The sequence below is a fragment of the Malaya genurostris genome, chromosome 1 (assembly GCF_030247185.1).
Source record: "Malaya genurostris strain Urasoe2022 chromosome 1, Malgen_1.1, whole genome shotgun sequence".
Classification (NCBI taxonomy): Eukaryota; Metazoa; Arthropoda; class Insecta; order Diptera; family Culicidae; genus Malaya; species Malaya genurostris.
In genome coordinates this window covers 78,492,276-78,518,866 of record NC_080570.1, presented here as the reverse complement: position 1 = coordinate 78,518,866, position 26,591 = coordinate 78,492,276, and the positions used below count along the sequence as shown (strand labels likewise).

At 35.5% G+C, this 26,591-nt stretch overlaps 3 protein-coding genes across 4 annotated transcripts in view; 2 read left to right on the top strand and 1 right to left on the bottom strand.

Annotated features, from left to right (window-relative positions):
• LOC131440541 (protein FAM50 homolog) overlaps positions 1-26,591 on the top strand; it is a 347,038-nt gene that overhangs the window by 395 nt on the left and 320,052 nt on the right. The window lies entirely within an intron of this gene.
• LOC131440545 (THAP domain-containing protein 1-like) lies at positions 200-3,374 on the top strand. The gene is made up of 3 exons (XM_058611915.1): positions 200-386; positions 448-1,042; positions 3,250-3,374. Exons 1-3 carry the CDS (start codon positions 295-297, stop codon positions 3,367-3,369), a joined length of 807 nt encoding a protein of 268 aa, XP_058467898.1. The 5' UTR covers positions 200-294; the 3' UTR covers positions 3,370-3,374.
• On the bottom strand, positions 3,436-25,247 carry LOC131440548 (protein max). 2 transcript variants are annotated; one of them, XM_058611919.1, is made up of 5 exons: positions 24,964-25,247; positions 24,835-24,906; positions 9,227-9,340; positions 9,044-9,167; positions 3,436-4,004 (listed from the first exon to the last, which is right to left on the bottom strand). In XM_058611919.1, exons 1-5 carry the CDS (start codon positions 25,060-25,062, stop codon positions 3,820-3,822), a joined length of 594 nt encoding a protein of 197 aa, XP_058467902.1. In that variant the 5' UTR covers positions 25,063-25,247; the 3' UTR covers positions 3,436-3,819. The 2 variants fall into 2 exon arrangements, with proteins under 2 accessions (XP_058467902.1, XP_058467903.1); XM_058611920.1 differs by having other exon boundaries at positions 9,233-9,340.

Below are 26,591 nucleotides of genomic sequence, written 5' to 3'. Positions count from 1 at the left end.
TTTCATCTATATTTACAGAAAAATTTGAAATTTCCGCGACCTTTTTTTTTTTTTTGCTCGCCAAGTCAGTTTTGCATGTCATACTTTATAGAGAAATTGCTGCCAGCAAGCCATACTTGCTGACTGCAGATTTTTTTTCAGATTTACAGACCCTGTCTGCAGACATTTGAAATTTTTACCTGGCATCTCTGCCCAGTTGTCAGGTCTTGTCATAGGTTTAGCATCAAGCAAAAATGACATAATGGACATAATAAAAACAATGCTTGAAAACACAACATATAGTAGGTGTTAGTAATGTCCAAAAGATGTTGTGCGGCTTCTTGTTACAATTCAATTGCTACAAATCGAGACGTAGAGTATTTCGGATTTCCTAAAAGTGCAGAATAGTTCGTATAGATAAATTGCACATGTCAAAAATGAATATAAGATATCAAACATTATTTTTAGTGCGACGGCGTGGGCTAAAGCAGCAGGGCGAGAAGATCTTTTAGAAAAAAGCCTGAATAATATTATAAAATATTTTCTATGTTCTGAACATTTTACCGACGAATGTTTCCAAGATCACCCAATGAACCGAAAACTCAAGAAGTCATCACGACCTGTGATGGTACCAATACCGACGATATTTCAAAACAATTTTAATGAATGTGTCTCAAAATTACTGAAAGAGGAGCATTGTTCCTTACCAACTAGTAGTTTTGAGAGACGAGGAAAAGATTCACATGAACACACTATTAAAGAGCTTGCAGTAGATGACCCAATACAGGTATGCGCAGAGTTGGAGGAACCTTTATTTGTTACAACAGTGGACGATTTTATCGTTGGTAACAATCTAGCAACCAAGAAGGAAATCACGAGTCAAGAGAACATGTTGACTTTTGTTGACACTATTGCTGAACTTCAAGGAAAATATGATTCAGTTATAATAGAACTCATGAATTGCCGATTATGTCTGACAGCAAAAACAAATGATCAACTCATTCCAATATATAATGATGGGAAGGATATAGCTCACATACTAGAAAGAATTATGCCCGATACGGTGAGTTATGTTCTTATTAATGTTTTTATAACTTGCTTTACCAGCTATTTATCGTATGCGTACACTTATTAGAATTTTGAACTGTGCGACACGCAAACCTATTTGCCGAGTGATTAAAAGGCTAGGTTCTTATAATCCAATCTTGATTCTCTCTTCCTAAACTTTGGTAGCAGTATCAGTATAGTAGTAGACTCCTAACCAAAGTTTGGATACAACTAAGAAAGTTTCAAGCGGCATCAATCACATTTAATCCGCATTGCCCCCTTACAAATGTAGTCGATTTCGATCATGTATTATGATCGAATATGAAAATTGCATTCTGCATTTGTATAATTTAGAGCTCAAAAGTTTTTCATTCAGTTGCAGGGAATTTTTTTTCGTGTATTACATTCCCAAATTTCAATGTTTCCATTCCTCAAACAAAGAATAGTTTCTAAGGCTGTGAACCATTTCGCGGTTAATTTTAACTTTTGGTTAAAATCTGACACTCGAGTGGTTAATTCGATATTGTCAAAAATAACCCTGCTCGAGAGCATGGTTATTTTTGACAGATCGATAGTTGTTTTCCAACACTGAAAAAAATCTCGAAATGAAAATTCTAATACTAATTCTTTAGTTGAAATTATTTCTAGTGGAAAATAAACCCAAATAACTTTCCGTCCGTCAAATTTTGAAATGGGCCACAGTTTTAGTCAAATTTAACTACTCGACACCAAATAACCACTCAAGTGTCAGATTTTAACCAAAAGTTAAAATTAACCGTGAAATGGTTCACAGCCTAAATATCATCGCTGTTTCCTTTAGCTCGGTGACATTTTCCTGGAATTTATGTTTCAGACATTCTGATACAGATATGGTACCGATAGATTTTTGCGCCGGATACAAATTTTTGAAAAAATGACCTGGTAACTTTGGTTCTTACCCAGCTCAGTTGGAATTTTTGGATACTTATCTAATTAAAAATGAGAAGCAGGATCAAACTTAGAACTAGCATTAATTTGCAATGAAAAACCAACTTTCAGCAAATCAGAGACTATACCTATAGACTATAAATTATACTGAGCTGTTTTTTTTGTTTCCATTCTAATTTGGTCCCGCATACTAATGACAATTCCCTCTACACCAATCATGTACATGTCGCATAATGGACAACAATCTTTTAATCACCCCGATTCTGAATTTCGTTCGAACCGGATTATTTCGATAGAATGTAAAATTTTGCATTCTATACCTCGATCGAGTTCAATATTAAAGCATCACTCGATCGTATCACAGAATGCAAATTTTCACATTCGTTCGAAGTAATCCGATTCGATCAAAATACAGAATAGGGGTGAATATGTTTGTCTAGTTTTGTATTTTTATCATTACTTTATGTGCGATTGTTTATTAAAAATAGTGATTTTTGTTCAACTCTAATGCTTTTCCAGCTTTGTAATTCCATTTGTACATTGTTCCGAGCTTACAAAAAATGATTGAGAGATTAAACTAGACCGAAAATAATACTTAGAAGTTTTATTCCACAACAAAAAAGAAACCAGAATTCTGTTAACTGCATACAAGCTTAACACATTTTATCGAATGACACAGTGCCTAGGGATACCGTAATATCGATCGAGTAATCGATTACTAACCTTGACAATCGAGTAAATTTCAATTGATTAGTTTTAAAAGTAATATTCGATTATTAAACTGATCGAGTAATTTGAAAAATTCCATAACAATAATCGAATAAATAATCGAGTAATCGATTAATACACCAGATAATCGATTAGCTTGAAAATTATACTCGATAAATGAATAATCGAGTAATTCGAAAAATCCGACATACCTATCATTGTTCTCCACTCTCTTACAATGATATTTTGTTTATGCAAGCGTTGCAAGCAGAGCTGCCACATTTTGCATGAGAAAAACCTGTAAATGTGTATCGGGGGATTAAAAATCTGTATTAAAAATCTATATAAGAAATTGAAGTGCAACGAACCCTAATGTAATGACACTAAAAATTGACAATATCGATCATTATTGAACTATCAATTCACGCCATTAAAAGTCTGTAAAATCTTTAATTTTGGTCGAAAATATGTAATCGGAATGTACCGAATCTTGGTATCAAATATATTTGAAAAATCTACAAAATACAGAAGCATGAAAGCATTTTCTAATAAAGAAATTTACTATAAACAAATTGTATATACTTTCAGATTAAACCAAATGATGGATTCCCTCAACAAATATGCCTAGCGTGCCTCGAAGCTGCTACCCAGTGTATCAATACAATTGAAAAATTCAAAGCAATTCAGAATAAATTAAAAGTATTGTAGTTATATGTTTATTTGTTTTGAAATGACATTCTTTTCGTTCTATCCGAATACATGCATAAAGCTAAATTTAAAAATAAACGCAAACTATATTCAAATTCATATTTGACGAATTATTATGCTGGTTAGGTTATTACAATTCCAATATAATTTCTGTCCACATATACCAATTTCGCATTATTCTAACAGAGCATAATAAAACTAAATAAAACATATATTTTGTACACTATTGAATCGTTTGTTGGTTTTATATTCTTCGCTTACAGATTAAGTAATCTGTAAAAAAAGTCACAAAAACATTCCGATGCTTGTAATGGAAAAATATTTAGTTGATAATGAAAACTTGTTCAATCAATACTTTCTTCTTGCTTTCTGCTCTTATCGTTCCTTGAATTGTCCTCAACCTTACGGTGAATATCATTTTACCAGTTTGATAATAATTGTCAATGGTCTTCAATAATTCGAATTGGTCTTCAACTTCTTATTTCGATGAATACCTCCTCCGACTATTCCATTGTTGCTCGCGGTATCATCGTTGTCTGAGCTGTCCGATTCTCGAGAACTATCATTCATGCCTAATCCGAGATCACTCACTTCGCCGAAATTTCCGGTAGCACGAGCTTGTTCCAATTGCCGAACTTAAAAATGAAAATTAGAAATTACTGTTATGATGAATGGCAAAAGAAAACTTTTATTCTGTATTTTAGGTAACAAGGTTTATATATATACTAGCTGACCCGACGAACTTCGTTTCGCCCAAATTTTTTTTTGAATTTATGTTTTCGGCTAGTAGAGTTGTCAAATGCTGTTAATGTATCTTCCCATTATTTTAGTGATTACTTGGCTGCGATGAATTCATAAAAAATATTGTGAATATGTTAAAAGCTTTTTTACACAAATATTAAGCGAATGAACCGATCGCCATATCATCTTTTGAGTCAGTGCATCGAACAACGATTGTAGATCTCTCTCAAACTATGGTTTCGACATATGGGATAAAAAGTGAAGCCAAAAAAACTAAGATAACTACTTTAAATTGATTCCGCAAATTTACAAAACCTGCCCCCGCGACTTGTTGTTCGTCACTTCTCGCTAGTCTGATGATATTATTTAGTCGTGTTGGATGAATGTTCGTAGCTTGACAATCACAGGAACAATTTTTGATTAACAATTTAGCGAGAAAACTTTTTTTACTTTAAATTTATGACTTCTGGTCAGTCAGTAATTATTTAGTAAATGACTGACATATCAGATGATTCGCATCACTTAGTTCGACTCCTCTGGTAGAAGGTAGAAGGAGAAACCTTTTGCTCACTTAAATGAACCTTGTTACGTCGATGTAAGTTTGGCTACCGTATCAGCTCTCATGGTGCATGCGAATTGAACGAGTTCAAAAGCGGTTTGTTCGTTTAGCATTACGAAGCTTACCGTGGAGAGATCCCTCGAATCTGCAACCATATCTGGATAGATGTCAACTAATCGGAATCAAATCGCTGTTACGTCGCCGTAAAATACAACAGACAGTAGTTATTGCAAAACTGATCAACGGAGAAATTGATGCACCGGAACTGCGATCCGAAATTAATTTTCGAGCACCGAACAGAACTTTGCGGAATGGCATTCTACTTCAGCAAAGATTTCGTAAAACTAGTTTTGAATATAATGAACCGATAATCGCTGCCATTCGATCATTCACTGCTGTAGAAGATCTTTTTGAGTTTGGAGAACCATCCAGCCGCTTCACTAGCACAGTCAAACGATCTGCTATATTTTGATATTCTTTTAATCTTTACTTTTGTTTATAATTAAATTATGTGTATTTTATCTTTAATAATGTTATGTGTTTTTCGTTTTAAATGTATTGTGATAATATTTTTGTGTTGCTATTTTAAAAGATGATGGTTTTTGCGCCCGTTTGAGAATGACATATGTTCAAGTCAAAAGAGTTTTTCTATGAGTAGCATTAACCAAATAAATAAAGAGAAGAGAAAATAAGATTTCAAGACTTTCATTTCAGGAATTCGTTGGAACTATTAATTTGTTGCCTAAAGTTTTGCTCTTCACTAATCCGTTGTATTCTAAGGTACAATGGGAGCAATTTCTTCATCCCTACTTGATGAATGAAAAGTTGCACTTTGAGGAAATTAGCCTCAATATTTTCAGTTATGCTTATGTTATGTTTTCGACAGATTATCCAGAGAAAAATGAAAGCAATACATCAGTATTATAATAACATTATACTTGTTCGATAGTGGCACTAAATTAATATGTACAGCATAAAATCGCTAGTGCTTGTAGATTTTATATTAGCGCTTTATAATCGCATCGAGCCAACTATGATGCATTGCAGCATTCAAGTTTCAAATATATAGGTTATGGTTACAATACGACATTTATATCGTATTGGTGTTGATTTCATGCCAGTTTAGTGCTATCACTTAATGTCTATGGTTACATCTGTAGGTCAATGCCGTGCTCGATTTACACTTTCAAACATCGAACAAGCGTAAAAACAACGCCAATCTAATCACCTTTACATTCGAAAAGAAATTTGTTGGAAATCGATGAAACTGTTTTCAATAGTTCGTGTTCGCATCTCATCCGACACAGTCGAAAATTGTTTACGGTCGAAACGGCAGAAACAAAGACAATACAGTGTAGTAAGCAATAGTTTGGTGTACGAAATGGGCAAACACGGGTTTCAAAAGCCAGAAACTTGGCCTACAAGACCAAATTCAATATGTATTGATTTCAAATGCTGCAAAGTTAGACCAGCAGCAAATGAAATTACCTAAAGAACGAATGCATCTAGAAGCTAATAATGTAATTGAGATTCAATTCAACGAGGCGTATAACTCTGTGTACATTATGTTTTAACGTGAAAGAGATGTAACTGCATTCCAAATAAAGGTAAAAAGATTTCACGTGCGTCTTGATTCTTTATTATTTCCGCTTTATTATTTTAATTATTTATTAAAATTATTATTTGGTTATATTGGTTGATCTGGGCAGCCGGCTACCGAGAAAAATATTAATTTATTGTTTGAAATATTAATATCAATTGTTTTTTACTATGTATTCAATATACCGATATATGTTATCTCTGTTATTAACTTTGTAATATCAATGGATTTGCGCAATCGTTATCAATTCAATTTATAATCCTGAAAGACAATCAATAACATGGAAGAAGGAAACATTCCAAATAAAACTTTTTTCCGAAGCTAGACGGAAATTGATAGGTTGAATGAAGAGATAATTTAGTAAAATAGAGTAATCAGAAGTGAAACATTGAAAAATCTGATAACTGAAAGGAAAAAGAAACTCCTGCAATTGTCGCCGATTCCACACGGCATCTAGGCTGGTACTGTCCGGAGAGAGCTAATAGGTACTATCAATCTCCTAGTGGACCCCAGCCCCTCACAGCGTCGAGTGTGACAATCTAATATACAAAATCCCTGTGTACGTGGTGGATGATGCCATAGCAGTGCGTGTTCATGACGTTCCCCCGCAGGCCATTAATCAGTTCGTTCAGTAGAATATGTCGCAATACGGAGAAATTCTTTCCATCGAAAGGGAAGTTTGGCGGAATTTTTTCTCTGGTATTCGGTGTGCGAGTGGTACGTATGGCAATTCCATCTTACATCATTGGTGAACAAGCCGGGAGACATCCGTGTAAAACGCTGATTACTAATGAGAATCAGCTGATTACATGTCAGATTTGTGAACAACCTGCACACTACGGTATACCCAGCATTGAAGCTGCGAAAAGGACATCTTCAACCAAAGACAAGGACAACCGTTAAGGAACGGTTACTAGTGAACAAGAACTATCAATGAGCTCAAGACCAGAGCTGCTAAATGTCACTATCAACGAGCAACTTTGCACGACGAAGATTGGAAAGTTTATGTCACTGGACTGCTGCCAACCAGACTCTACCGACGATTGGTGTCTGAGAGCCGATCTGTCATAACTTAAATTCTCTTGATATTATACTCAATACTGACTTTTTACAAAGAACAATGAACTTTATCAATTTATGTTTATGTTAGTACTCTCATGGAATTTTTGTACGTCAACAGGGAATAGGAGAATGAGAGAGAGAACAAAATGCATCATCTGTCTCTGACTGAGTATACTTCTACTTGGTCATTGAACTATCGAGTATCTCATTTCACAGACACTTTGATCGTACCGATTACAGTTGACGATGATTTTAGTCAGTCTGTCAAGGTCATTTGACATGACTGACAATTTGCAGCTCTGCTCAAGACTACGTTCAACAAGGAAAACGAGAAGAAAACGGAAATCACACACAACACCAACGAGGAAGCAATGGAATGGATGATACGATGAGCCTCGGGCGAATGATGTTTAAATACACGTATTGTTCGACAATAAACTGGCATATATTCTAGCGTTTCGAATATGGTTATGATAAAAATTCGAGCGATTTCATCATGGTTTAGTGTTTATTTGAAGAAGTTTACTAATATTTAAATATGTTGTGGCAAACGAGTCGCGCTCGAATTCATTAGAGTGAAAAGAATGATTTATTCGTATTTGTTTGAAAGTATCCGTTCGTCGTATGGTCGATACGGACGTAAACAAGAATGAGAGTGATTATGTTATAAGCCTTGTAGGAGCAGTATGCATAATTTTGAGAAAGTTTATTTGAAAATAGTTTTAGACTTATACATAATCACCACCAGCATTAATTATTGCTTGGTAACTCCGAGGCATACTTTCTACTAAATTTCCGGCATATTCGAGGAAAAGCGGCTTTCAAATGAGTCGAGTTTTTCGGGAGAGCTACTTCAAAGTGTAATCACGTTTTCAATGGAGCTTCTGCCTGAGTTAGGCTCAGACGTTTTCGATAGGATTTACAACAGGTGATATCAGGATCATTATATTCTTACAAGATTTTTACATTGTTAGCGCACAAATGTTCCAGAATGGTGAAGTGTTTTTTCGCTCGAGACCGTTTTGCTTCAACTTCGCTTGTCCTTGACGTATCAGAATCAGGAATCAGAATTAATTGGCACGAGGAACAAGTTTTGGTTTTCAAAGCACAAAAAACAAATCAAGATCGCATTTACCGATCGTAAGTTAAGGTGGACACGCTCTTACTTAACAGACTGTGTACCATATAGATATTTTAGATCTGTTGAAATAAAATCTGATATTTTATATCTGTGGGATAAAGAGATTAGAAAATTACGGACCCAACAGGCTTTATCCTGCTCTCAATGCATAAATAAATGAATCTTCAAATGTAATATTTCTAATAAAAATAACTCAAAATTTACACAAATCACATTAAAAATTTGTATACATACCATGATTGTTATTTTTGGTATGCACGGCATAATATATCACATACAAAATTTCACATCAAACATTCGCATAACCTAACATAACCGAATTATTTATTCGCCTAGAAAATTTGTTGAACTTTATCTTTAACTAAGAATCTAGAATTAATGCTAAAAGCGAAGTCTTGGCATTACACTCTTTTTGTGAAATTTGACCTCTCTTTTTTAACAGACTTCGCAGAAAATTCTTAGCATGCAGAATCATTGCATGGCTAGTACTACGACCCTACTGACACTAAGAATACTGCTTTGCGTATTTTTGTATTAATCTAATATTTATTGCGTGTTTGAAAATACTTACTTTGCGTTTCAAGAAGACTATTCTGACGCTTGAGATCATCTATATCCTGCTGATGAGAATTGTTTTTACGTCTCATAAACTGGATATACTCCGCCGCTTTCTTTAAAATCTGCGCCCGACTCGCCTATAAAATGTTAAAATTTCGATGGTATAGATGTCTCACACAGAATTGGGTTTGCCTACATTTACCTTTTCCCCGTGTAGTGCCGGTACGGAATCACGAAGAGAAGTAAAACTGTCCTTAATATGATCTCGTCTCTTCCGCTCTAGTGCATTATGATGTGCTCTCTTCTCAGCCTGTCGAAAGGGTAAAACATACATAAATAATGTTGACTTATGTATAATCAAACTGGGGATAGAAAATTTAGTAATGATTTGGAACGATATCGTTTGAACGGAAAGTCCACTTTTTTATAGTCAGCCTCGGGGACGTTCAATGTGTCCTATATTTAGAGTTTTTTTTTGTTTATGAGAAAGATATCAACGATGTTGAAGCGTAATGCAATCACTATATTATCATAATTCTCATTGGAGTATATGAGAAATTAATTTATTTAAGCATCATTTTACAAGCATCAAGCCTAATTTTGAAAATGTAGCTTTTTGAGATGAATTTCTTAGATTTCTTACAAATTTTGAATATATATCGATGACAACTTTTCATAAGGGCACATAAACCAAATGTAAACAAATTCAATTAATGCATACATTTTTTAATCACTAAACAATCTATTGATTCACTTAAAATGAGCTAATGTTTGTTTGAAAAATTCCTCTGAAATCGAAATCTTCAAAATGTCACATCAACAAAATAATTGTAATGATCAAATTTTGTTTGTGTTACCTTTTATATTCATATGATAAACATGGGAGCATATGCATCCAAAATCAAAACAAGCCTATTCGTGCATGTGCCGTTTCAGTTTGAGTTTATTCAAATGTTTACTCATAATCTATATAATAACGCAGGTTGTAACGAATGTTGAATCCTTTAAATCAAATAAGAAAATTTCGAACGTAAATTTATGGAAATACATGGTAATTTAATTATTTTCAAGTCGGCTACAAATTGGAATGGTACTATAAAATTTTCAGTGTGGAAAAGGTTGTATGTTCTTCGATTGGAAAAGGGCTTTTAAACATTTTCTCGTTTTCTAGTGTGCTTGCGATTTAGACCATTATGTTTTAATCGTTGAAAAAAAAACAAAATTGAATTATTTTTCAAGTTAAGCGCTTCGACTATTTTAATGGAAAACTCTAACGGGTTTCATTTACAGCTAGGTACAAATGTTCAAAAGGAGAAATATCACGGCAAATAAGTAGACTCTTTTTCAGATGCAGCAGCAATGATCGAGAACGATGAAGATGAGAATGTTGCGCTTTTCAGTAATCCGTCAGTAGCATTATATGAAGAGGTCGGAAATAGTTCCGCACCAAATATATCGAAATGCTTCGCAAACAGCACAATCGGAAGTCCAAGTTTATCTTTTACAAATATTGTTTCGTCTACACCGCTAAACAATAAGTCTTTGTTGTGTCAACCGGAATTAGACAGAGATCAATTAAGCAGTGAGTCTTTGCTAATTCGTACAATGGATTATCCGTTGTTTTATACTCCGCACAACGAACCTACTTGTAATATGCTTATACGGACTGCAGACGAAGGATACATTTGGTCTCTTAGAGATAAGACGCCACCAAAATTTTAAAAACAGCCTATGTCAAATGCAACACGCCATCCTTGCCGTAATCTTGCCAATACAACTAATTTTACCCACGAGCCAATGTTGAAACGTTTATCAAGAGATTCTGATTCAACAAGGATCTCACCACTTCATAACGATAGCCTTGGATCATCAACGGGCAGTCGCACTATCTCTGTTGCTGGAACAATGAAACACCGCGTTTTTCGAAATCATTCTGTGCGGACATCAAGAAGCGATCGTAGCCTTGAAGAACCTTCAATAGATCGAATTTTGAAACATCGAGCACTACAAACTTCTTGTAGCCGCATTCATTCACGATCCATAAACGAACGCTCCTATCAGTCATCATTTGCTACAACGTTTGGTCTTCATACTCCTCGCTTAAAATCGTATGGTTTATCATCAAATCAGCAGTCTAGTAATACAACATTCTCAATTCCCGTAATGAAAACATCACACACGCATTGTGAGGCATCCCCGAAGTCTCCTCAAAATACCTCAAGCAAATATTGTGCTCGGGTCGCTAAAAGTACATCGATGTTTTCTAACTGTAATTTTTATGGTATAAGTGTTAGTTCAATTATTAAATTAATCTATAATCAAACAGATCATTTGCCATGTGATTCAATCATTGATCAAGAAGGTCGCGAAAAACAGTCTGGTTTGATAATACAAGATCAAGCAATGACGGAACACAACTGCAATGAGAGTTGTGACTCAGATTCTGATGTCAGCGAGGGTGAAGAAGATGCGGGAAATACCGCAATGTTGAACGACTTATCCATATTTGAACATTTTCAACCTTTCCATAATTATACTTTAATTAATGAGGATGACACAACGGATGCGGAATCTGGTGAGTCTTTATGTGTAAGGAAAGATTAATTATCATTTAGTTCAGAACAACATCAGTATTAGTTCAGCAATGTCACTAAAAGATGGTACGTTCAACATGCCAAATGTATCCCTCACTTGTACGCAGTGTTGTTCCGAATTCCCGCATTGGAGCAGTTAGCAGGTTTGAGTTCTTTCTCTGGATATAATTTTGGCAATTTTTCTCTTTTGCTATTTTTCATTGGACAGTCCTTTTTCCAGTCTTGCCTTCACGAAACATTTCCGAGTAATGCCGGATAATTCAGCTAGTATTTTATATAAATGAACATATCCTTAATAATGCATGGATATAGTTCGGGTATTACATATCATTACAAGTTTTCCATTTTAGTATCTTGCATCATGCCTATCACATCGCATTGCTTATAATTGTAAATTATTATTATTGTCTGTTAATTTTGCCCCTTTTTTAACTATTCTCGGTCGTTCACCGGGAATTGTAAATCGAACCCAGACATAGACTCACCCATCACGCTATACCCTTCTCCCCATCGATTTAGTTACTTATCTGGACTTTTATACGTAACGTTTATATGCGCGGTGATTGAATTACATCTACCATAATAAATTTTCTTTCCTTACGCGTTTTTTCCTATGATTTAGAAAATTTCTCAGTCACTAGTAGCAACAAGTGTTGAACTCACATTTCTTCCCTTCCTACAATGACCGGCATAGACATGATCATCTACGATTCTTATGCTTTCACATTGAAATCAGTTTTTGATTGCACTTTTTGTATGATGTACTATCCCATGTTTCCTGCATTTGATTTAATATGCAATTTCAGTTTTTCGTTTATGTTTTGTTCATAAAATCTGAAAGCTGAAGATTTTGTTTATAGTGCTTCCAATTAATTACTTCATTGTAGCACATACATGTGATGTCTACCTTTGCGGATTTTCAGAACAAACACCAAAGACAGCGACGATATCGTCATATTCTAATATAAGTATATATATTTTTCAGATGAGTTGGATATTAAGAGCTTCGAAAAACCAACTCGAAAATCAAAAGACGTGAATTTGAACAGTAAAGAATTAAAGGAACGCGGCATGGAGTATACAAACTCTAGTGGCAAAAAAGTACCAGCTCGAAAAATCAAGGAGTCATGCAAATGTGCAAGAATAAGTTGTAGTTCTAAGTACACTGAAGAAATGCGTGAAAAACTGTTGTTCAGTTTACTACGACTCAAATCTTCAGGACAGAATCAGTTCTTGAGCTCGCATATTGATGTGAAATATGCAGCGAAACATCGAGTAAGTGTTTTGAAAGTCAGTGTTCGTGTGGTATAATATCACGTTTTTATTTGTTTTCTAGGTTTTAAATTCCAAAAGAAAATTTACATTTCAATACTTCTTACCTGGCGTAGGAGGTAGAGTTCGAGTGTGTAAAAATATGTTTCTAGCCACATTTGACATTGGATGCAAAAGGCTAGAGTTCTTGCTGAAAAGGTCCTACGTGGTTCGGGTATTTGCGCCGAAGACAACAGAATTATGTTTTCAAACCGGATAACTATTAACCAAGAAAGTCGATCTTATATCGAGAATCACATTAAGTCGTTTCCCTCATATCGATCACACTACTGTCGGTAATCAAGCACTCGAATGTACTTATCTTCAGACTTGAATATTCGTAAAATGTTTGACTTATACGTCGACAAATGTAAAGCTGAAAATAAGGAAATAGTTCACTATAACACTTATCGCATAATATTCAGATCATTTAATTTGAGCTTTAAAAAGCCACAGAAGGACTGCTGCAATGATTGCGACAAATTTAAAATCGCAATAAAGGTAGCGTCTGACCCTACCATAATAAACGATATTCTACAGGCTCATAAAAAGCATCAAGAAGCATCCAATTACGTATACCAGATCAAACGAGAGGATGTCGCAAAAGCTAAAAGGGACAAGACTGTTTGTACGGCAAGCTTTGATTTACAAAAATGCTTAGCAACTCCATATCTACGCTGCGGGATCGCTTATTATAAACGCCAACTTTATACATACAATTTAACTATATTTTATACTATAAATGGCAAAAATAGTGTAAAGTGCTATTTGTGGAACGAAACGATTGCTCGACGAGGTGCTCAAGAAATTGGTTGTTGTGTACTGTATTTCCTCACGACTGTGTTCGAGGGGAATCCTGATCTTGAGCTTCTCATTCTGTATTCTGACAGATGCAGCGGTCAGAACCATAATTTTGTCATGTGTGCCATGTTTAGCTACTTTATTGAGTCCATGTATCTAAAAGGACGGAATATCATTATTAGACACAATTTTATGGTGTCTGGACACAGCCACATGGAAGTTGATTCTGTGCACGCGGCGATTGAGAAAACGAAAAAATCAATTAATATTGATATAGAAATACCAAGAGATTGGGCGGTGTTTATTGCCCAAGTTCGAACAAAATCACCGTTTCATGTAATTGAACTTGAGCAATCACAGTTCTTTTCATTGAAAAAGCTCACTTTGCGATACAAACGCCCTAAATGTGACGACAAGAACGATTCTTTAAAATTCAAATATACAACTCTTTCAAACCGGGAGTAGTGAGTTTCAAAACATGCCACCACGATGAATACACTACTTTCACTTTGGCAGAGCCATACGATCTAGAAAATTCGTCCATTCCAGAGCTAGAACGACTATATGACAGTCCAATAAAAATACAGCAAGCCAAGCTCAACGATCTGAGAGAGCTCATAGCTTACGTTTCTAATAAGGAATATTATGAGACTATGTTAAAAAATATTGCTCCTTCGAAACGTGGACGAAAGCTAAAAGATATGGAGGAGGAATTTGTTTTCGATGCAGATATGGATGTGGATATAGGAATCGATTGTAACACTGATTAAATAAAAACTGTTTTTCCTCTCCCTTCATCTATCCAATACTTTAACTCTTGTCCATGCCACTTCAATTTCCTTCAATTTGATCTACTGGTGCTGTATCCAGAGATTGCCATCTGATACAACTACCATCTGCCGGGAATTCCATTCTGGGGATGTTTTTCCCGCGGCCCTCCGAAATTCTTTTCTCAGCTGCCGCGAAATCACTCGATCCACTGAACGCAGAAATTACTCAATTCACCTCCCATATTAAAAAAAAGGGTCTAAAAACAAGTCACAGAACGAAATGGGTTTAAAGACAAACGTCACAAGTTGTTTTGATTAAAAGAAAAGGCCTAAAAGCAGGGTGTATGAACAATATTTTGCCGAAAAGGTGTTTCAATGAATGGCATAAAAACAACGTTGCCTTTTGAAAGGGACCAAAACATTTTTTGGTTAATTTTCTTGTTAAATATTATACATAAATTAAAACCACGATTTGTTTGAGTACTTTGTAAATGCTTACAACATATTCTAATGCAAGACACAAATTATGTGTTCAAATAGTTAAATAGGAATTAAAAATGCTCACTCATTTTTCAAAGTTGATTATCCTAAATGTATCTCTTTGTTCTTAGCACCTTATGAAATGTTGTCATCGATATAATGATTTTGAACACTCATATCACTATATTGCACACTGTATTGATCCAAGTTTGAAGAAATCGACTAAGCCATATCTAAAATATGTTCTAAATTTTCATCCATTATAAAAATCGCCACACGAAAATTTTTCAACTTCTTTGTATAGACGCCAAACAAAAACTAATCGTACGATATGCGTCAAAATTTGACAGAATGTGTATAAAAGTGTTGCCGACGTTGAGAGAATAAAAGTTTACCGATTGGACAAGCGCGGGAATTTTAAAATGAAAATTCCGGTTCTTTTTTTATCATAAGGTAAGTGACCTTAATAAACTCACCCTACTAACATTGGTCATGTGACACTTGTGGTAAGGTCCTGTCCTATGACACTTGTGAACGAGAGTGATCATTCACGTTATTACTAATTTTATGTTCTAAGTCGGTTGAGGTTGCACGTATCGTGCATTTTATTCAACTGTTTTTTCCTTTCTTATATAGAAAGGTTATTTGTTTATTTGTTAAAATAATTCATCTCACAAATAATAGTCTAAATGAAGGGAAAAAGGTACAAACGGTAAATTTATAAAAAAGAAACACTTGATAACTTTTGTGCAAACTTATGCGATGGTTCCCCAAATTCGAACAGATGCTCAACTTTGGAAAATGCACGTATACATGCTGTCATTGGTTCATGTAGTCCGAAAGTAGTACGATTAAATCTTGGTTGAAGTAGACTCGTCGAGCGTAGAGATCGCTAAGAAGCCTGGAAGTCAAGGAGAGATAACAATTTTGGTGAATCAATATCGCCATTGATTACTTTAGCCACAAGTAACGCTTGCTGTATCTTTCTACGTCGCTCTAGTGTTTCCAGTCCAATCAGGCGACAACGGTCAGGATCAGTGCAGTAAAACTTCATTCTATGCTATTGAAACTGAATGTGGAACACATTGACGATCTCACTAATGCAGTAAACTTCACTATCTGACACACACAATGTTTGCTGACGACCCGAACGGGCAGCATTCATTTCATCACTCTCTTCAATCGAGGCTCAGTTTAACTACCGTCAGTTGATCTCTTAAAGTAACAAAATATCTCTTTCAATAGTGTGAGAGCGGCCTTCAAATGAGGTTCATGTAAACATTCGAATTGGTTCCAATAATACATGAAAGACAAACCAGATAGCTGAAATATCAATCACAGAATACAAATAAATTAATTGTTTCCTCTTTCAGTTTTAATTTTTAATACTTTACTCCATTTATAATTCTATTCGTTCGAACTTGCTTACTACCAAGAGCGAAGGCAATGAAGGAGCTACACTACTTGGCTTTCGAAACTTAGTAAGCAAAACTTCAGGTGACTAGGTATGATTATTCAACTGACGATGAATTCCGGGAGCTTCACTTGAAAATGGCAGCAAAAGTCAAATGAATTAGCAGGGATATGCTGACGGTCAGCGGCCATAAATTTCATCTTATAGTATTCGATTGAAAGTGAAATTTTACCGCACTGGTCAGGATACGGTGGGAGATCCAGTGGGTTCCGCCAGGGAACACAGTTATGCAATCACTGTGAAAACCGACTTTTGAACCGAGGCCCGGACGGCCGAGTGTCATATACCATTCGACTCAGTTCGTCGAGTACGCAAAATGTCTGTGTGTGTATGTATGGGTGTATGTTTGTGTGTATGTGCGTATGTGTGTATGTAACGTTTTTTAGCACTAACTTTTCTCCGAGATTTTCACAAACTTAGATTCAAATGAAAGGCCTTGTGGTCCCATACAAAATTCCTGAATATTATTTGGATTCGACTTCCGGTTTCGGAATTATGGGGTAAAATGTGCAAAAAACTGTGAAAATAACTTTTCTCAGAGATGGCTGAACCGATTTTCACAAACTTAGATTCAAATGAAAGGTCTTGGGGTCCCATACAAAATTCCTGAATATTATGTGTTTTAAGTTTTATCATAGATGGCGCGACCGATTCTCACAAACTTAGGTTCAAATGAAAGGTCCTGAATTAATTCCTGAATTTCATCCGGATCCGACATCCGGATCCGGAAATATAGAGTAAAGTGTGTTAAAAATTTTATACCACCACTGAAAAGCACGGAAAAGCGAAAAAAATTCAAAATCGACCTCAAATTTTCTCCAACTGATAGGTTTTATCAGTAGACGGTCAAACAAACCGATTTCGGCTATTCTTTTAAGAATCGAAGAAAGTTATTTGAAGAATACCACAGTATTATATATGATAGTATGATTGATATGAGAAAGGCATCATTATACCACTAGGTGGATTAAAACAGGTTTTTAATGTTTTTAATCAATCGAAGGAAACGTGCGGACGGTTAACTAAGCTAATCTATTTGTCTGTCTTGAAAAATTTTACAAATAATTACGAGACTACGTAGACTTCAGTTAAAAACCCCCCTCTCCCCTCGTAGACTAACGTAGACTTTCGTAAGACCCCCCCTCCGCCTAGTGAGTCAACGGGGTTTATGAACGGTCCCTATGTGGCATAAAATGGTTTGATCGATTTTCGCGATGATGTGGTGAAACTTGGTGTGATCACAAACAACATTAGCGGGATCATGTCTCCAGAAATCCGGTAGCTTTACCGTAACTCCGCCGCTTTTTGTTGAGGATTGTTACCGTTACTGTCCTCAAGCATTTTTATTTTTACGCGACGATCAATGTTCGTGTTCTCATTTGTCCTGCGCAATAATTTTTTTATCATGACAACGCCGCTAGTGAGAAACGGGTGTACTTGTTTTAATAACTTTTTATTGGAATATGAGTTAAAATTAAATTATTAAGATTTAAATTGGGTGTTCAGCCACAAGTGGTGACTTTTCAGCCCTATTATATACATGATTTGGTTATTACCATGAAGACATCATTTGCTTCCGCAATTCTGTGATTTTGTGTAGGGAAAGTTCTAAACCTACTTGAATTGTGTAATGGGGAAAAGGAACCTCTATACTAACTTACTAACTAATACAGAGTGCGAATCGATTCAATTGAAGATTATGTGACATTACATCTAATGGTTCTATATTTGTGAGTCTATGTAACTCATTTGTACTAAACCAGGGAAGACGCTTCATAATCATTTTCAGAATTTTATTCTGAATCCTTTGAAGCGTTTTCTTCCTGGTGGAACAACAACTTGACCAAATTGGTACTGCATAAAGCATGGCTGGTATTAAAATTTGTTTATAAATTAACAACTTGTTTTTTAGACAGAGCTTAGAATTTCTGTTTATAAAAGGATATAAACATTTAATATAATTATTACACTTTGCCTGGATTCCTTCAATGTGATCCTTGAAAGTGAGTTTTTTATCATACGTTAAACCTAAGTATTGATCAGACCATGTCAATTCCAAGCCATTCAATTTGAGAATGTGATTATTGTTTGGTTTAAGAAAAGAAGCTCTTGTTTTATGAGGAAAGATAATTAATTGCGTTTTCGCTGCATTTGGTTAAATTTTCCATTTTGACAGATAATCACTGAAAATAGTTAAGCTTCTCTGTAGGCGACTGCAGATCATTCTTAGATTTCTACCTGAGGCTAACAGACTAGTGTCGTCAAAGAATAGCGATTTCTGACAACCAACGGGTAGATTTGGAAGATCAAAAGTGAAAATATTATACAAGATTGGTTACGCTCGAACCCTGCGGAACACCTACTCGTACGGGTAGCAGTTCAGATTTACAATTCTGATAGCTAACCTGAAGAGTACGATCAGTTAAATAATTTTGAATCATTTTGATCAAATAAATAGGAAACTGGAAATAAGACATTTTTGCTATTAACCCTTTGTGCCAAACACTATCGAATGCTTTTTCTATGTCTAGAAGAGCAACTCCAGTGGATAACCCAGAAGATTTATTAGCTTTTGTCATGTTCGCAAGTTGATGAGTAGTTGAATGTTCATGACGAAATCCAAACTGCTCTGGTAAAAAAATTGAATTCTCATTTATATGAGACATCATTCTCAACAAGATAATTTTTTCAAAAAGTTTACTGATAGAAGAAAGTAAGCTAATTGGTCGATAACTTGATGTTTCTGCTGGGTTTTTATCAGGTTTGAGGATAGGAATTGCTTTAGCGTTTTTCTATCTTTTTGGGAAGTAAGCTAAAGAAAAACACTTGTTGAAAATTTTAACCAAGAGTCTCAAGGCAACATCGGGAAGATTTTTAATAAGAATATTAAAAATTCCATCATTACCAGGAGCCTTCATGTTTTTAAGTTTCCTAATTGTTGACTAAATTTCATCAATATTCGTCTCAATAACAGGGCTTGCAAATTGAAGCAACGAATATGAACAAAAGGGTTTCACCATCAGTGCTATTCACACACATTCGTATGTCAGGTAGAATTCACAGCGCAACCCAAGCAAGGAGAGCTGCTTCGTTCGTTCATTAGTTCATGAATATGCCCGCTTGCTGAGACCTATGCTTCATGAGGTTAGCATTTTATGAACGGTTCTCATATTGTAGATGCCTATGAGGAAACTAGATTCAAAACTTTTAGTTCCGATGAATATTAATTTAAAGAACATTGCTTTTAGTGTTTTTGTAGGATATATTTACAGTGTAAACTGACAAGAAACAAATTAATCCTTTTGAAAATGGGCTCAAATGCAAAATTTCTGCTATAAAATGTTTAAAGTATGTTTGAAATGTGATCAAATTTGGTCTTGGAATGCGAACATTATGTTAAAAATGATTTCTGTAAACCTACACTTCAAAAATAAACCGTAAACATTGCCTATATGACTTTGCTTCGCGTCTTGTAGCACGCCGTGAGGCAAGGTCTTCTTTCTCGTACAATACTAATGAGAGCGAATCCTTCATTTCATTACATTGTCATGGATTGCTTAGTTAATGTGTTAACTGAGACTGAGAGCAGAGACAATTTACTTGGCAAGGGGAATTGGTCTGCTCTCTAATTTCTCTCTAATATAGGTCTCTCATTCAGCTATGTCAAGCAAAGTGTTCACAGTAGATGTTTTTTGTTGCTTCGTTCGTTTGAGGATTCACAATACAAGCCCTGCTCAATAAGGGGCTGCCCATAAAAGACGTCACGTTTTTTTGACGATTTTTGACTCCCCATCCCCCCTTTGTCACAAATTGTCACAGAAGCAAAGACCCCCCCCCCCCCCTATGTCACATGTCACGAATTCAAAATAAATATAATTCATCTCAATACATTCTCAATATGTATGAAAAACCATACAAATATGAGGGAATAATCGATTTATTACATGCTGTCATTAGATTAAAAAATATCCATAAAACTACAAAATCATCTGAATTATTTTATTAATATCAATTATATAAATTAACAAAAGTATTTGGTTGGAATTGATGAAACATTTAAATCATCTGTTTTATTCCTCCTAGGGGTACACAGATATATTATTGTAAAGGTAAAGGTAAAGAATAATATTTCCTTAGTGTAGCATACTGGGCTGAGAAAATAAAGACCAAAACCTCACCAAAACGAGATCACTGCCGCAGAATCTTTTTAAGATCAGTTGATAAGTGAATTTTAAATCACATCGATCAATATCGGTACTGATCCTCCGTCACACAATGGATAGTGATTTTGAGCTAAAATGATTCTTGATTTATGTAAGTTCAATCATTGGATATTTCGATAAGCTTTGATGTTGGTGGAGGAAAATCACATATGATCAAGATAAGACATGACATGATCTACGTCTGAAATCGTTGATCTCCCGCCCTTTTTCAAATGGAGTACAATTGAACAAACTGCATCAGAATCAGATAAGAAAAATTCTTATGATATACTATTATCAAGGCCAGAAAATCAATTTACTGAAAAAATTGTCAGTGCATAATATTCCAACACGGCTTAAAATTAGAAAAGTTACCCGGCAGATTTCATCCATTTCATCAAATTCAAATCCAGGATTTCAAAACGCGATCGAACATTTCAATATAGCATAAAAAATGCTCAACCACTCGATAAGAAAACTAGGACTGTTTACCCCAGTTTAAGTCTCATGTTTATTTTCCATAGTAATAAAACCTTTCCGTTCCTCTTAAGAAAGGGATCAGCATATGCACACAGGCAGGATAGATTTTACAGAGCTGCGCGCTAGGGCCTTATAGACTATTCAATGTAGGAGGTAAACAAATGCCGGCTAAGAGAACCAAGCAGAAATTTATGTAAACCAGATGCGCGCGTATGCATAGCTAGGGACGCGGACGAACCGCCAGGACTCCCGTTGTGGAATGGAAAGAGAAAACAACAATACGTTGCGTCATATGTTGCGCAACGTTCCAATTCAATGCAACACTTTTCTTATTATAAATAGCTTTAAGAAATTGTTAATAAACGAGTATACGTCTAAGTCTTGTCCACCCCGGTCGTATCTCGCGTGTAGTGAATATCACCTTTCATTCTTCAGTTTGATGCTGAACAGCGGTTGTCTTTGTCTCCAGTTGAGAGAATCATGACTTGCTGGTTTTAGTGTCGGATGGATCTGTTCGGAAGCGCCTTTCTCACTCTCTGCTCACTGAAATAGGCTGAGCTTAGTTACAAGCCATTTTCCACAAGCTGGACTCTGGCCGAGAAACCGTGGAAGACCAGATTTATACGACCTACAATCGGCTCCGACGCGCCCCCTCTTAGAATCTCTTGTCACAAGCTGGCATTAGTGGAGAGTCTGGTAGCAAGAGTCAAGATTTTGCTCTAGCTGATTCGAAGTGGCCACTTCTGTCAGTCTCAAACTGTCGGTAGAAATACAGAACTGAGCTGATCTGCCAACAGGTAGAGCTTGGCGTGCAAAAGCAGCACGCTAAGATATACCTGCCGGATAGAAGGATCACGTCTCAATGCGAACACATAACTTAAGTTAAACCGTTTGAATCTTTTTCTTTTTTACTCATATTAGGCAAAATTTATTAATTTCGCTAATTTACTCGCTCCTTCGTGCACTTTTGCTGATCACAACAGAAATGATTTCCTGCATCACTCATTTCCGAATTTACAAGAAGAAGCTTTTACATTAACAAATACACGTTTTCCTATAGAATGTAAACGTTTATTGTGGATTTTTTTCAGGAAATAGGGCAAAGCAGGTATTTCAAAAATTCGCTCATTGAAAATATTGGACGTCACATTCCAAAAACCTCCCCCCCTCTCCCCTGTCACAAAAGGTCACGTTTTATGAAACACCCCCCTCCCCCTTGCGGCGTGACGTCTTTTATGGATAGCCCCAAATGTCATTTGGTAATAACACTAGAGTTGAAATATGATCATATTCCAGTGAGACTTAATTTTCAATAGGACTCACAACGTTCAAATTAAAATTGTGTACACTCTCGAACTGCTGAGCAAGTTTTTGAGCTTTTTCGCCATTTGTAAGAAGTATTTGATTACCTTCCTTGAGAGCAGGAATTGGTTTCTGAGGTTTCTTAAGAACCTTAGAAAGTTTCCAGAAAGTTTTAGAATATGGTTTAATTTGTTCAACTTCTTTAGCGAAATTTTCATTTCGCAAGAGTAAATCTATGTTTAACTTCTTTTTGTAAATCCTTATCTGTTTTTCATAGTAGGATCACGAGAACGTTGATATTGTCGTCGACGAACATTCTTCAACCGAATGAGCAGTGGAAGATTGTCATCGATGATAGGAGAATTAAATTTAGTTTGAGCTTAGGGAACCGAAAGATTTCTAGCTTCGATAATGTAATGATTCAAATTATCTATTGCTGTGTCGATGTCCAAGCTTTCAATAACTTGAGTATTGAAAGAAGGTAAAATTCGATGTTTAATTTGCCGTTGGACAAAAACGGCAGCTCCACCACCCATTCCAGTATACCTGTCAAATCGATGAACCACATAATGTGGATTGCTTTTCAATTTGACATTTGGTTCAAGAAAAGTTTCTGTCACAATGGCAATATGAATTTTTGTGAACTTTGAGAAAATTATAAAATTCATCTTCACTCGATTTTAAAGATCGAGCATTCCAATTTAAAATATTCAAATAATTATTTAACATCACTGTTAAATTTTAAATTCATTATGATATTATTTGCAAATTGCCATCCGATTTGAAATGCTTCAAAAAGTGATCAAGTCGAATTCATTCGGATGATCATTTTAAAAAGTTGATCTTGTAGATATATCGTTTTATTTACATGCTGGTGTCAGTGTACTGCCCTCTTAGGAAAAAACGTTCAACGGTGGTCCTTCGTTGGTCTAATACTTTGGATCATTGGACCACAGTTGAACGTTTTTTTCCTAAGAGGGCAGTACACTGACACCAGCATGCTGGTAGCCAGCAGAAGTGTAAACGGGGCAATATGGAAAGTACTCGCATATCCGTCCCACTCATTTTTTTAATTACGTTTTAGTGACTAAAAATGTGCAGGATGTACTAATTTTTCTTTCGGGCCACTGTACCAATATTTAGCACTGGTATTGCATGAAAAAAAATTAGATAATATAAAGTAAACTGTCTGAATGTTGCGATTCGATCTGTTCCTCGCCAAAATAGTTTCCTCCAGAGTCAAACATACTGCTCCCATTTATAGTTGTATCCGCCGAACCAACAACTTTAGGAAAAAAATTAGCTTAGTTTTGGTCATAACTTTTATATTTTAAACTGGAATTATCTCAAACGTAATGTGCTGAACGAGAGGTTTCAGAATATTTATCTCGGGTGTTGGCGGCATCGAAACCTACATCCGTGGAAAACATCAAACTTAATTATATCGAACGATTGAAACTATTACCCAAAAGAAAAATCATTTTGCACGTGCGAAAGAAGCATGCCAGTAGCTTTCCGTTCTTTAACAAAAATACTCGCTTTTGGGTCCCATCTTGTTGCATAACAGATTATATATAACCGAATAATAAAATATGCAATATTTCATTCCAGATGAAAAGTTTATAATTTATATAAGTTTATTATTTTCATGTATATGATTCAATAGTATCACGGATCTATTATCATGTTTGCGGAAAAAAGGGAATTATTTTCAAAATATGTGTTCATCATTTTCTCAATTTGTCGATTTTCCATATGGGACTGATACGCAAGTATGGGCAGTACTGCGCATTAAAGCAAGTATGGGCAGTTGTGTTAAATGCGCAGGCAACTTTATACATACATTTTAGAAGCATTTACGCACCAAACGGCGCTTTTGGTGTCACGGGTTGCTCAACTACATCACTATTACACTGGGGAATCTTGATGTATTTTATTTATGGTAGTAGATAGGTTTCTACGAAACACAAATTTTGCATAAAATGTTCAAAACGACGAATGTAACAATGAGAGATTCTCTTTGTTTACTTTCTCTTTCGATTATTACGGTACTCTTAGCAATCCTTCTCTCCAACTATTCACCGATTATAATAACTAAGGCTATCATCTTACAATCTGCACTGAAGAAATTACCGAAAAAGCAGGAATATTTCGCAATAATCGAAAGAGAAATATAAACAAAGAGAGTCTCTCATTGTTACACTCGTTGTTTCGAACATTTCATGCAGAATTTTAAGCTATAGATTTGGTGTTAGTATAGCCATATACAAACTGTAAGTTGCTTTGCTTGGAGGAACATACGTTTATCTTGAAATTAGGCAGGTATATCGTACCTCTGTCCTGTGAGTAGCCTTAAGAATATTTTACACGTAAAATATGAAATTTAATACCTGTGAGTAAAATTGATTGTTTCCGCCGGAGTTCCTAGTTTGAGATTTAGTGGTGTCAGAATCTTCTCCGTCCTGTAAAATTAAGCTATAAAATTTCTACTTGTTTAAGCACAATTAAATTTTTTTTACGTCGCTATCAATATCAATATCCCTGTCATCGTCGCTCATATTGTCGTACGGATCAACAGTGCTGACCTTTCGTGTCTGCTGCTCCTCGTACAAACGCATCCACAGGCTGTTGCTTTTCGGCTTTACCTTTTATCACAAACACGCACCAGCAAACAATTTAACTTTACTAATCTCGGCAATACAAATGAATCGAGAATTTCGGTGAACCAATAGCACCAAAAAACAATATTATTTATGTCTGTCAAGCCTCAAGAGAGAAATACCTTGACAATGCAACGTGATATAATCAGGGCTATCAGATCAAATTTACTAATAACTAAATTTAATCGTTTTCAAAATATCAGAACTTCAATACCTCTAAGACAATTCCAGTATTCTATTTAAGCAAAGTGAATAAATAAATATTTGACTATAAATTGCAATTTTTCGAAATGTACGGGTATCTGGAATATATCTTCAAAAAATAAATAAAGAATTTATTTCATGTGAGCAATCTGCAATCCTGGAAGCCCTAGTTGTAATGATATGTTTGTACGGTTAACATAAACTACTCATGTATAAATAGAAATTCTTTCACGCAACTCTCAGTAAATTTTATCACACCGCATAGATCCGATTATTGGCCCGATTATCTCCGCATTGGCATGGACAAGCCATTGAACTCACAATCTAATAAAGTTTCAGGACGCGACGACTTTCATGAATTTCAGATATATTTAATCTAAATTCAAAATAATGTCAATAAAATTCTACCTACACTATTTTAATTTTTTTTCCGAAGAAGGCTTACTGGTTCATGCTCAAACACTGAAAATATTCCGTATTTCTATGTGTCAGTTTTGCACGATACGCTTTGTGCGATGATTCATGTGGTTGGTATTTTGAGCTCCTTATTCTAGCACTGAATTTTACCGCTCGTTCATACTACAGATAACATTTATACATGCTCTAACATATTTTTTCATCCTGTGTAAATTTCAAATTTGCTGTACATTGGAAACATTACTGCCATCTACTCGACTGTTCATCGCGATTTTTCACAACGTTCCGGAACGTGTAAGCGGAGGCTGTCGGAATCGGAATCGGAATGGAGCGCCACTCCCGAAGGAGATCATCCACCAAGGTGGCTTTGTCCAGCTATTAAGACCTTCTCCTGAGTCCACCTCGCCACAGTTTGATCTAGATTTAGGAGCGGGAGCTGAGGCATCTAGGTTTCCTAGTGGTTGAATCTTTTCTTGGTGGTTTCTATTCAACGACAATGAAAAAAGACCAACTAAAATGATATTACCCAATTTATCGTTCACTATTACATAGAAAAAGATTTTACTCTGCGAGATTCGAACACACTACATTTCGTTAGCTAACTTATCACATTCTGCCTTTGCGTCCCTTGCTATTAGAGGTGTCCATCTCCTCTGTGTGACGAAGAGCAAGTATAATTTCTCCTCTCGCACTGACAATATCAACGAGAGCTTTTCTCTTTCACACATATGTACCACTGTTATATAAAGTGTGCACGCATCATGGGAGCGAGTGTTTATTCTTTTCAACTCTAGTATTCGATCACACTAAATTGCTAGAGCAGAGCTCTGAAATTCTCTGAGGTCGATGAAGATATTTTCTCCGAA

Coding starts and splice junctions, on each gene's coding strand:
- LOC131440545 (XM_058611915.1), top strand. CDS start 295: ATGTCCAAAAGATGTTGTGCGGCTTCTTGTTACAATTCAATTGCTACA. Junction 387..447: donor TTTCCTAAAAGTGCAGAATA/GTTCGTATAGAT, acceptor CATTATTTTTAG/TGCGACGGCGTGGGCTAAAG. Junction 1,043..3,249: donor AAAGAATTATGCCCGATACG/GTGAGTTATGTT, acceptor ATATACTTTCAG/ATTAAACCAAATGATGGATT.
- LOC131440548 (XM_058611919.1), bottom strand. CDS start 25,062: ATGCGTTTGTACGAGGAGCAGCAGACACGAAAGGTCAGCACTGTTGAT. Junction 24,907..24,963: donor ATATTGATATTGATAGCGAC/GTAAAAAAAATT, acceptor TTAATTTTACAG/GACGGAGAAGATTCTGACAC. Junction 9,341..24,834: donor ACAATCAATTTTACTCACAG/GTATTAAATTTC, acceptor CCCTTTCGACAG/GCTGAGAAGAGAGCACATCA.